The 13,870-nt window shown below is 33.0% G+C and overlaps 1 protein-coding gene across 1 annotated transcript in view; it reads right to left on the reverse strand.

Moving 5' to 3' along the window:
* Epha6 (EPH receptor A6) overlaps positions 1-13,870 on the reverse strand; it is an 874,627-nt gene that overhangs the window by 132,462 nt on the left and 728,295 nt on the right. The window contains exon 12 of the mRNA XM_047563348.1: positions 7,236-7,361. Coding sequence (XP_047419304.1) covers positions 7,236-7,361 — 126 coding nt within the window. The remainder of the gene's footprint in view (positions 1-7,235; positions 7,362-13,870) is intronic.

Consider the following 13,870-nt stretch of genomic DNA (forward strand, 5'->3'; position numbering starts at 1 on the left):
TAGCGCATGGACAAAAGATTTCTCCTTAGCTAAAAGTGTCAGGTTGGCAATGAAAGTTACAGCCAAAGATACCTAATGTGAGGCTTTGCTTTCACAGTAAGACACCATACTGCGAAATTTTAGTAATAGAGTTTTAAAAAATTACTTCCTTGATTTTGTATTATATGCTTATTTAAAGAGTAATATAAACATAGTGATCAAATCAAAAACATAAAATTTTTTTTTTTTGCTTTCCAAATATTATGAAAGAAATAATCAATTACAGAATAGTCAACAGTTTAATTACTGTTAGGTAGCAATGAGCAATGCCCAGCAGAAAATTGTCATGCCTTGAAATACTGTATAGAATCTAAGTTCAAAAATTAAACTTCATGACAAAAATAACTGCATACTGCTTTACTTTTTGGTTTCTTCTTAAGAAGGTTTTGTGCAGATAACTTTTTATCTGTTTGATCTGCTTTTTAAATGTTTTTATTAGTGCATTATAGTTATACATAATAGTGGGGTTCATTTGGATATAATCATCCATTCAGGAAATACAATGTGCTCCATTTCAGTCCCCAGTACTTTCTTTCCTTCCCTTCCTCCCCAGTTTTTAAATAGATTTATATTTAAATCAGTATATATGCATATGCTAAAATATATATAAATTTTTAAGTATGTTAGGTACTGTTCATGGACATTCCATGTATTAGCTGATTTAACCCTCATATTAACCCTTTTGTGAGTGCAGTTATGAGTTTAGTTTAACAAAACAGATTACAATATACTTAGCATTTAAGCAACTTGCCAAGACACAGTAGCAATTGGTAGGGCCAGGGCTTGAAGCTAGCCAATCTACCTCCAGAGTCTGAATGCTTGACTATCTTGTTATATTTCAAAATGACATTTGGGTACAACAAATTAGAACAACAACAACAACAACAACAACAAAAAATCATCTTAAATCTCCATGTGTTATTTAGACACATCTGAAAAAACATTATGGATTACACATTGTGTGACTCCCAAAGATATTTTATTGAGAAGTTCTAGAATTTTCAAGGTCTACAAATCCTAAAACGTTCTATATAAATAGCATACATGTCCTAAGGAAACAGGCTGGAAATATCTTTGGATTTTTCTTTCCCTTTCCATAGTTATCTTGAGGTTTTATTCCAGATCAATTTCTTTGAAATTATTCTACTATTTTCATATGAGGCTTTTTAGGATAAGGCTTAGCAGTTGAAATTTTAGTTATAGAGCATATATGAGAGCATTTAAGAGCAGCAATGTGATACATTCTTGCAAAATCTCTGGAGACAACAGTGGGGGAGCTGTTGCATCCTGAATATTTTAAGAGTTCTATACTATTTAGAAACCATCATATTTCCCAGTAGTGATTGAAACGCTAAACTTACTTCTGGCTTCAAAACTGTTTTATGGTCACATAAGTGATAAAATAATGTAGTTGTCTGATCTTTTATATCATTTCACTATCAAAAGAAAATTATCAGAAAATTTAAAATAAAACAAACTTTTAGGCAGGATATACTTAATGCATCTTAGCTACATAGTTTATTTATCATGAAATTTTAATTATAATGAAGAAAACATTTGTTGAATGAATCTTCTATATGATTCAATTAAATCATTACATGCCTTTCCCCTCCAAATTGCTATTTACTTTTAAATTTTTTCTGAAGCTCTTATAAGATGTTTAATTTTATGTTTTACACAAGTTCGATTTTATTAAATACACCGTAAGACCTCTGTGACTAGACTCATGAAAAGCCCACATTGAGTCCTAGAGCAGCTTCACTGTGCCTTGTCCTACAAAGCAAATAAACAGTCACTGAGAGCAGACAAGGTGTATAACACGGCCAGTCTGTCTCACTTATGCTCTTAAGTGGATCAGCAGCCCTTGAGGGCATGCATGCCACCCTGTGGGATCATTCCCTAGAGAGGAAGTGGCATTGGAGTGGCTGGTTCCTTATCATATTTCTAATCAAGGTGAATACACTGACTAAACAATCCCAGTCCACACCAAGATTAAATGCTGATTCACAGGGAGATTCAGCTAAATTAGCAAACTTGGTAAGATTTTAGAATTTTTCTTTATGAGAAGGAAATGGATGAATCTTAAAAGTGTTGATCATTTCTTTGAATAGAGTAAAAATAAATGTGTAATAACAAAACATGATGACCTGTAGGGGCTCAGTATGTTCTCAATGAGCATATAAATAAATACACACATATATGATTCATATTTTTTAGATTCAAACTTATTCAAATGATAATGAGATAGAAGAAGCAGTTATGTTAATAAGAAGGCTTAGCTAAAGTCAAAGGCTAAAACTATTTGAAGTTGCTGAATAGAGAAGTAAAAAGAACTAGTAAAAGATTATTTAAAGGCTCTTTCAAGATTTTTTTCATGTCTTTCTGGCAGGATAAAAAAAAACCAGAAATTCACTTTGTAAATGCTCAATAGTCTGCTATGAAATTCATCCTGCAGCTGTTTTCTTTTTTTTTTTTTTAATGCACTGTCAGTCTTGCATAAAGATGGTAATTCTCACTTATGTCAGTGAAGCATAGCTTTATATTCAGAACATTGAGTTCCTAAGAACCAGGGATGCTTCATTTATGGACTTCAGGGTATTCAGAGACCTCCTGAAATTGTACATAAACATTTACATACATGATCATACTCCATTTTCTTGGGGAAGAGAGTCTATAGTCTCCATTTGATTTTCAAAGTTGGGATTGAGGAAGGAGATTAAAAAATCACCAACTTCTCACTTGGTCCTTTAGACAACAAAGATTCTTATTTTTGGCTAAGAAACAAAGTACAATTCAAAAGGAATCTGAATTCATGACCTGCTATCACCAAATTAGGACCATCTGTCCACAGGAGTCCTTAAACTCATAAACCGCAAGGAAATTTTTAGTTGTGTTTGTCATTCTGTTGGTGACCCTATCTTCTCTCTATGCCTCTCTCCCTTCCTGAAATAGCAGTTCGTAATCTTGGTCTCCTGCCCAGACCTGCCTCAGAGTCCCCATCCTAATTTTTTTTTTTTTCAGTAGTTGTCATTCTGCAGGGTTTCTCCTAAGTCTGCTGCTGCAAAAACTTTAGACGAGAGTTCTCTAGGGAGAGCTGGCAGATGGGCATTGAGTATATCTGCATGGGGTTGAAATCATGTAAATGGCAAGGAATAAAGAATCTAGGAGTTAGTAACCAGATGAAGGAATTTCTTTTTACTACAAATATTTGAATGATTAATTCAGGATTTTACTTTGAACATTTAGTCTAGTTTTTCCAATTCCTTTCACAATTAGCTATTGGTTTAAGCAGGTACACACATACACACTCACACATACATCATCCAGGGTAAGGTGCAACATTCTTAACTACAAAATGTATAACATATATACCTATCCATTAAAGAAAAGGTTTATTTTTTCCTCTTGATGATTCTAAAGCAAATTTTTGTATATGCTACAGAAAAATGTTCACAGAATAATCATTACTGGAAGAACTGTAGCTAACAGAATTTGTTTTGTCAGAAGTAATTTGTTTTAAAATGCGAAATTGTATATCTAAAACAAAGTTACTGACATTTTTTGGTTGTTTGAAAATACGAAAAAATGAAATGGCTTACTTTGATATTTCTGAACTGCAGTTTGATTGTATTTAAAACGTATATACTTCTCCACTGTTGATTTCCCTTGATGTATTGAGTTCATGCCAATTTCCCTCATTTAATGTATGTTTCTTCAAAGTCTGCCACCTAGTTGTAAATAGTTTTGTTCTATTTTGCAGTTCTTTGCATCAAAACCTGATAATATTATATTCACCATATTCTACACTTCTTACAGCTTCAAACTTATTTTTTTATCATTCCTGGGTCTATTCTTAGCATCTAAACCAATAAACTTTCTGAAAAAAAAAATTCTGGACTAGTTGATAGAGCATGCAATATTTGCCCTGACTGCATATTAGATAGGATTTCACATGAAATATGGAAAGGAAAATATTGATAACCATTGTTAATGGACTGTGAAGAAATTTTAATGTAGACTGTAAAGGACTGTAAGTCCTTTGCTGTGGAAATGATATTACAGTTATACGTGTTATTGGTTTATGGAAAACTGGATTGTGAATTCTTTTCCTAACGTGGCTAGGCAGGAGGCAATAGTGAGGATATGAAAAGCTTTTGTGTCTCTTTCCAGAAGGTAAATAAATAATATTTATTTATTATATACTCAGTAATTACAAATCTAATTTTTGAATTACCATGAGTTCATATTTGTTCCGTTATTTGATTCAGAGTAAGCAGAGAAGGAATCTCACTCCATCTTTGATATTTCCTTTGAACCTAACACAAGTCATACAATGGGGGGAAGTTCAGATTAAAATGTCAAAAAGGGTCTAGGGTTGTAGCTCAGTGATAGAGTACTTGCCTAGCATGCGTGAGGCACCGGGTTTGATTCTCAGCACCACATTAAAAAAATAAATAGATAATATATAGATATTGTATCCACTATAACTAAAAATATTTTTAAAGTGTCAAAAGGGTTATTATATTTATAGCCTTGCATTTAAAGTACAGATTGGCAAACTGAGTTGATGCTTCAGAAGAACTTTCCCTCAACAAATAAGGAACTGCCAAAATTAACCACAGAGGAAATATTAGGGAGATCTTCAACAATGAATTTGTCTCAGAAATTATCTATTTCTAAATTGCACATGATATTTTCCTGTTTTCTTTTATTCAATGTGCAGTGAATACTTCCTAGGGTTTTTCTCAATCTGAAATTAAGAATAATAGCACTTTATTATGATCTTTGTAGAAATTTATAACAATTTAATTCTGCTACGTAAATGTCAATTTCAGGCTTGTCTGCTTACTGGCTCTCATAATTCACTGATTATCTTATTATTGCAGTTAGTGTAAAAAAAGTACTGTAGAAATATTGTACTTTGATAGCACAGTGTGACATGAAGCAAAGGAGCTACTTTATTTAAGACATAGTCATGCATCATTTGAATGTGGTTAAGTAACTGGGGACTAAATTAGCATTATCACTAGAACATTCAATAATTCCTTGATTAACATAGGAAATATTTTATGAGACCCTCAAAATACTGTGACATATAATCAATCTAGAAGGTAAACTAATTGCCAAGTTGGCATCAACCTTCAGCTGACTATTTTAAATGTCACAGTGCTGGCCACTGGAGGAGTTGCTTCTTGCCCTCAATGATGTCCTAAATTTGAAGAGGTATCCAGTAAGTTCTCAGATGGCAAAGAAATAATTTAGAGTTTTTAAAACTACATAACAACAAATCTTCCCATGTTTAATGCTGCATTCCTCTTCATATAAAATTATGAAGGAAATTCTAGAAAAATAAGCTGTAGTTGAATGGAGAAGATAAAAATTACGTTTGAAGATTACAGCAGCCTACTGAAAAGTAAAAGACAAAGTATACAGGGATCACTTATCAAAGTGATACAAACTAGAAAAAGTGAGTTAACTTCAGTTTGAATGAACAGGAACAATTTTATAAGTATAAATTTTTTATGAAGCAATTTTGTTACACCTGATTTGTATATAAGTCATGTACACCGAGTAGAGTTTTTTTTTTTTTTTTCTCCCAAGAAGCTGGAGGCTAATTTGGCTTAAAGCCTAGAAGAACAGAGTGTTAGGATGTTCTTTGAGATCCCTCTCTGGAAAGTTGTTTCTGTGTTTGTGCTGTAAAAAGATCATTTCCTTCTATCATTCCCAGTAGCTACATGATGAGGCATTTTTTTTTCTAAACCAGTAATGTTGAATAATTCAAGTCACCACTAAACTTCATAATGTCATTTCTGCCAAATATAACTAAAGTCACCTGATTTGTCAGTGAGATTAAGGGTTAATGTCATTAAACTACAAATCAACTGTTCATTTCCTCAATTCTAATCCCTGATAATACTTATATATTTATGAAAGCTACTTTTTATAGTATAGTTAATTCTGAGCACTCAGTTTACAGATATTTCCCCACCAATCCTTTGCAACAATATAAAAAATTTCTGTGCAATTGATATGATATTTGTTTTTAAGAAAAAAGAAGGTGGCATAAAACCCATTAGAATTAAAATTGCTAATCTTTTAGTTCGCCTAATTTTTGTTCCTAGTTTCCAACCATGTCTGTGTTTTCCAATGATAAAACCAAATGATATCACAGCATATTTATAGTTTATTGATTTTGTATGTTTTAAATACACAAGGACAATTGGAAGGCAAAAATAAATAGCACAATAATCTTAGGTTTTGTTAGGTATAATTATTCTAAGAAAAAAAAGAAATGTGCATGCTGGGATATTTGTTTTAATAATATTTTTCAGTCTTTCCAAAAGTTTGCAATTACACTGCTGTCTGGGCTAGCCCTCTTGCATAGGTTGAGGTCATTATCATAACTTGTAATATTAATTATGATAAAGCACAAAAATTATGATAAAAACATGAAGTATCAATAATCTATGTTTTATGAAGAAATGTAAAACATAGGGTAGGTCTGCATAATTCAGGTATGAGAGAAGGCAACTGGATATTTTATTAAATGATAGGAAAAACATTTTGTTATAATAGTTATACTGTAGATAACCCACAAAGTGCTTTGCTAAACTTTGAAATTGCATTTAAAAATGCTTAATATCTTGTATGTTGCTTTGTTGCTTTGGTAGATTGCTATTTTTAGAGAGGACTGCACCTTAATTTCCTTTCTCAAAAATTTCTTCCAAATTTGCTACTTTCTGGTCTTTCTTCAAATTATTTTTCTTTAGTGAAATGAAACCTTAATTAAATCTCTATAAACTCACTCAAATATGGAATTACTCTTTCTGTCAAGAACATTTAGTCCTTAATTCTTTTCTGGCCAATTCCAGTTGGCCAAATGGCTTAAATTCATCCTTGTTTCATTCTTGAGTTATAGATTATGGATCTGAACTCTAATTCTTATTTATGAAAAAAGCTTTCCCCAAAAGGCAATGCTAGACTGATTGGATATTGGGGGTCCATATCCTCTTTCCACTTTCTTTATTTTCATAGCACTATGTACTATAAACATGGTTGCTACATTATAAAGAGACACTTGGATTTCTTCTCTACAATATATTTTAGAAATACTCTTTTTGTATTGCAGGTCTATCACCTGTTAGCACAGTCCTATTGCTAAACACAGTGGCAGAAACTTCACCTGAAATACCTACCAGCAGGAATCCTGGGGGGCAAAGATCCTCCCCCTGGCACTGGATGCGGGGCCTGGATGCTATTTAAAAAGCCTGCCCTCAGGAAGCTGGGGCAAAACGCTTCCACCCCAATGGCTGGGAAGGATCCTTTTAAGAGATAAAAATTGACATTAATCAAAGTCTCCTATATAGAAAAACGGTTGATAATTTAGTTGGAATAAAACCTACAATCGACAAAGACATCAAACCTTATAAAGAAATTATGAAATTAAAGGAATGTAATGCATAATTTTTACTTATAAATTTATAAAATCAGCTTAATTTCTTGAAAAGGCCCCTCTTACAATTAAACAGGTTTAGAAACAGTATCAGAATACTAAGTTAAAAATTTGAATCTACATTTAGAACATAAAGGTCATGCTATAGAATGGCAAGGTAGACACAAATTGCAGTCACTGATATTGTTTAATTGCAGAATTCATGCCCACATGAGTTATAAACATGCAGAAAACAGCCATGATGGAATCTGAGATCTATGCTGTTTCAAAAAGAACAGTGCTTTACTTTAGGTGTATCAGTATTAGTGCCTAAAATGAGGAACATTGTTATACATATGGTAATCACATATGTTTAGGAAACAAGGATAAGACAATCAGCATGCACAATTCTTAATTTGTTTTCTGTTAAGGACAAGACATAAGAGTTTGCAAAGGTAAAACCATATGCTTTTTCATTTTTAGGCGGAGTATTGTGAAGTCAAAAAAATATAGTGAACTGTTTTGAAATTTATCCATAAAATTATATGATGAAACATGGAATAAAATAATATTAGAGCTGAAAAGCACTTTAGAAATCATCCAAGACCCTCCTTATACAAAATAACAAACTGAGGCCTGACAGGGGAAATAACGTCACATTGCTGGCAAACAATAGGAATAAACTCCACTACAGAGTAAAAAGGAATAGTGAACCATTTCCTAATTGAAAGATTATAACATACTCTAAATATGAATTAGAAATCCTGCATTTTGAAATAGTAGCATCATAATTTGGCATCTCAATGATTGAAAGATGTTGAAATCACCCAGTAGTGAACTAAATACATATGTGGTATCAGTGAAGCAGCATTGATAATGGTGATGGCCAATCTAAGGTGCAATCACAATAGGACCCTAAAAGCAAGTTACACTGATGATTGTAAGGCATGTATCTCATTTGGACCCTCTGAAATGCCCTTTGGGCTGTGTATCACCACAGGTTGTATACTGGGGTGAGATGAGTTTGTTGAAGGCACTACTCTATTTTTCAACCAAAATTTCCACCAAACATAAGTTAATATTGGAGCATCTTTGAACTTAGGTCAGAACTAAAGGGACCATGTACACCATGCTCTTGTTTCTACAGAGAAAATCTTTGGTAAAGAAAATCCAGAATTTCTTAGATCTTCAGAGGTATTTGTATAAAAGGGCAAAGTTACAATGTGCATTTTCGTAGGTGGTGATCATATATTACACCCTGGATTAAGTAAGGAAAGCATAGATAGAAAATAACATATAGTAGACATACAGGTCATAGTAAACCAGTCCTATCAGGCAGAGCTGGTAGCCCTTCAACATTAAGAGAAGTAGTGAAAGTATCAATGGGGTAGGCCAGAAAGTTCTCTAAGGGAACTCTGAAGAAACAGAGGAACTAATTTCTCCCTGTGACTGTATGGAATATTTATCATAGAACACAAGTGCTGGTGTCTCCCACACAAGGCATTTTCCACATTGTGATGTTTCATCATTGTCTGGGAAAACCTCATAACCAATGAAGGCTTTCAATGAGCACCCAGTGGAGGTAAGCTTATCATACATGTATATGGCATTCTTATTTAAGATTACAAGACAAATGTTATTGATATAATAAGGAAAATAATTATAAGACATGCAGATTTAATTATATGCTCTGAAAAACTAAAATAATGCCATTTTAGTAGATTATAGATTTATTAAAGTCAAATAATTAGGGAGCTGGGTTCAAGAATATTCTCATAGCTGGGTACAGTGGCACATGCCTATAATCCCAGCAGCTCAGGAGGCTAAGGCAGGAGGATCCCAACCCAAGTTCAAAGCCAGCCTCAGTGATTCAACAAGTCCCTAGGTAACTTAGCAAGATCCTATCTTAAAAGGAGAAAACAGGCTGGGGATGTGGCTCAGTGGTTAAGCATCCCTGGGCTCAAAAAAAAAGAAAGAAAGAAACCAAAAAAAAAAAGAAAAACAGTATTATCATAAAGAAAAAGAAAGCAAAAACAAAGAAGCAAAGAAGCAAGGATAAAAATAATCTTAAAAGAAATAAAAAAAATAAAAAGGCATGTAGAATAGTAACACCAAATAATGTTAATAATGCATTTAGAGATTTTTATGCTTTTGCTATTTTTGCCAATAGTATCAAAAGCTATGAACTTAGAAAAGATGCAATTATTTTAGCTCCTTGAAAGGATCTAAATACAAACATTATTTTATTGCTATGATTACACTGATTACTGTTTCTGTGGTTGTGACAGCCTGTCGTGTTTAATAGCAGCTTTCCTTTCCCTCAACTTGCTGTATCATTCATAAAGGCTTTGTTATGCTTCTTTACCATGGTTAGAAAGGTCTTTCATTTATTGTGGTGTCTCTTCCATCAGGAACTCTCATATTTTTTTTTTTTTACAGCTGAAAAACAAAACAAAAAACTGCTGTACATGAATACATATTCAGCCAAGATATTGTATTATGTGAGAATAATTCTGTATCATTTTTCTTCTTAAGGTCAGTCATGTCAATAGAAAAAGCATGAAACACTACAGCTCTATGTTTTCATAATTCACTTAGGAAAAACTGAAATTCACCTTGGTTAGGATTTCTTTATCTCTTCATCATAAGAAATTAAGTTTGAGGAATTGATGTAAATTTAGGTTTGGTTTTTCCAATTGCCCAAGTTGCTGATACTCTATGACTGATATATTATTTTTTAAAAGTAATTGTAGAATTTATTAATCAATTATATGGTAGCTGAAGAATAGTAACATCTACAAACTATAGCAGGAGCTATGTCACTTTCCACGGGTATTTTGTTTTTTACTTACACTCAGTATAAAAGGTATATCTTAAGTATTTAACTCTATACTTGAGTTTCTGCTTTGTTGGTGGTCTTGAGTCTTTCACTGGTACAGTGGTTCTCAACTTTGGTGTTACATTCATCTTAAGCCATCACAAATTATGACCTAGGAAAGGCATTACTAGCATTTAGTAGGTGGAGGGTTGAAGGTGTTGCAAGATGTAATGTACTTCTTGCCAAAATGAGAATTCTTTCTCCAAATGCTAGTAGCACCCACTGAGAAATATGTAGAAGAGTAATGAAGGATTTTAAAAATGGCTGCTACTTAATTTGTCACTTAATGAGACTAGGGTGTGAAGGAAGCAGAAGTTGACATGGCCTGTATTCTGACATCTGACTTGATCAATTAATGAAGTATTCTGATTACTGAGATTATTGTATTTGAAAGTGAGTTAGCCTGCAGGGTAACTAGCTTCAAATAGTTAAAATATATTTGGCACGAGTTCTAAGAAACAAAATTCCATTTTGAATTTGTTATTAGAGCAATTTCTCTGAAATAACTTTATATTGGAAATCAGGTGACACTAAGAATTCATGTAAAAGATAACAAGCTATGACCATAAACTCTTTGCACCTCAATTTCCTCATTTGAAAAATAAAAATTATAACTAATCTTACTTCTTGGGTCTGTTTTTAAAGATGAAACAAAAGAAAATTATCATAAATACAATCCAATGCTATTGTTATTTAACAGTCCTAATGTTTTTTAAAAAGAGAAGTCTCTTTAGGTAGGAAATAGAGATAAAAATAGGTGAATTTTCTAACTCCTCCCCTCCATATATGCACACAAACCCCTAAGAGAGGAACTCCCTTCTCTGAAGATGATATATCAATAATTGAACATGGATGCCAAAAGTTTAATAAAACGGGCTGTAATAGGAATTTCTGAGATATGATTCCTTCATACTGTTTTCATTAGGTTGCTTTGTTACAAGTAACAATTATGACCTATGTGTAGTCAATGGAAAAAATGACTTAATTAGAGATAAATTTAGAATTGAAAACTTAAAACATATATAGGGTTGGGGCTGGGACTCAGTGGTAGAGAGCTTATCCAGCACCCATGAGGAACTGGGTTTAATCCTCAGTACCACATAAAAATAAATAAATAAATAAAGGTATTGTGTCCATCTACAACTAAATACACACACACACACACACACACACACACACACAGACACATGTTTGAGATGCTGCAGGAAGATTAATTTGCTCATTACTATGTTTGGTCCTCCTGTACAATACCTTGTTCAGTTATGAGTTTACTTCATACCAGCGTTTTCCATGGGGTGGTAAGTAGACCAGAAGAGCACATAGAAGATGAGCAGTAGAAAGAAAATACTAGAAATTCTATTTTTCTTCTTTTATAAAATTTTTTATCTTTACAGACTGAATTTTGATTCATTGGATACAAATGGTGTACAACTTTTCAGTTCTATGGCTTTGCATGGTGTAGATTCACACCATTCGTGTAGTCATACATCGTACATAGGGTAATGACATCTGTCTCATTCCACTATCTTTCCTGCTCCAACCCCTCCCCCATCTCATTTCCCTCTACACAATTCAAAGTTCCTCTATTCTTCTCTTACCTCCTTACCTCCCCACCCCCATTATGTATTATCATCCACTTATCAGAGAAAACATTCGGCCTTTGGTTTTTTGAGATTGACTTATTTCACTTAGCATGATATTCTCCAATTCCATCCACTTATCTGCAAATGCCATAATTTTATTCTTCTTTATAGCTGAATAATATTCCATTGTGTATATATACCACAGTTTCTTTATCCATTCATCTGTTCAAGGGCATCTAGGTTGGTTCTACAATCTAGCTTTTGTGAATTGAGCAGCTATAAACATTGATGTGGCTGTATTACTGTAGTGTACTGATTTTAAGCTCTTTGGGTATAAACTGAAGAGTGGGATAACTGAGTCAAAAGGTAGGTCCATTCCAAGTTTTCTGAGAAATCTTCATACTGCTTCCCAGAGTGGCTGCACCAATATGCAACTCTACCAGCAATGTACAAGTGTGCCTTTTTCCCCACATCCATACCAACATCTATTATTGCTTTTGTTCTTGATAATAGCCATTCTAATTGGAGTGAGATGAAGTCTTAGGATGGTTTTAATTTGCATTTCTCTAATTACTAGAGATGTTAAACACTATTTTATATATTTGTTAATTGCTTGTATATCTTCTTCTGTGAAATGTCTGCCCAGTTCCTTAGCCCATTTATTGATTGGGTTCTTTGTGTTTTTGGTGTAAAGTTTTTTAAGTACTTTATAAATTGTGGATATTAGTGCTCTATCCGAAGTGTGAATGGAAAAGATTTTCTCCCACTCTGTAAGCTCTTTTTTCTTATTCTTATCCTTTAGCATTGCTTTTTTATTTTATAAAAATTATATAATATTATATAATCAATAGTTCTTACAAATAAATTATAAATAAAATATAATCATAATACCTCCTAAGAACAGTTCTCAAACATTTTTATTGTTAGAAGTGTGTAATGATAAAATTTTGGAGATTACTTGTTTAACCAATAAAGCAGTGACAGAAAATGCTAAAGAATGGATAAAGTAAATAGTTAATTTCAGGGACTTGAACAATGAGAGCAAGGCCTTGATTTTACCTGTTCCAAGATGGTGATCCTAGAGGACCACTCAACCTTGATAGGTAGTTCTCAACCTTGGATATATATTAGAAAAAATATGATAAAGGTCCAAGTGAACAAAGATAATACAGAACATCCATCTCTTCAACTTTTAAAATGAATTCATCAACTAGGTTATGAAAAGCAAGAATGATCTAATCATATCTGAAAGGAGGGGGCCACAAAAAAATCACTGGGAACAGTATTAAAAGAATTTCACTTGTATCATAACAAATCTGGCCACAAATACTTAGCATTTTATGTAGGATGTGCCTGTGTGTAGTGTAGTTATTATTTAAAGTCAAGTATTTAAATAAATTGAACTTAAAATCAGACTGTAAATTTTTAAATTTTATACCATTAACAAATGAGATTATATTATTTCAAAATATTTTTCATTCTTCTGTTTTATATTTTGTGTGTTTTATATTAAACACAAAACAACAAATTCAATAAAGTAGCACATACATACGACTTATACATAAATATCTATATAGTAGACAGATTTGGCTCAAAAATATTTACTGATGGGGCATGACCAAAGACTTGGAGAGCTAAACACTAAATTTGAATGCATTGAGAGGAAAGATTCCTTCTTCATCCTCAAGTATGCAGCACTGAGTTCTGGAACCTGCACACAGAAGCCATTCCATAACTGCTTTACATTAATCATGGTACTTCTGAGCAGCAGTAACCACACAGTGCGATGACAACACAAGTTTGTTCAACAAAACGTTATGCCCAGGGCTGCACTCCTTGAGGACGGCTTACTCCTGAACCTTGAAGGCTTCTCTGCCACCCCAATTTCACTTGCCCTTTTTCTGCCAGATGTGGACTTTCCCCATTCCTCATGTCACT

This window comes from Sciurus carolinensis, chromosome 9, assembly GCF_902686445.1.
Source record: "Sciurus carolinensis chromosome 9, mSciCar1.2, whole genome shotgun sequence".
In the NCBI taxonomy this organism is placed as follows: Eukaryota; Metazoa; Chordata; class Mammalia; order Rodentia; family Sciuridae; genus Sciurus; species Sciurus carolinensis.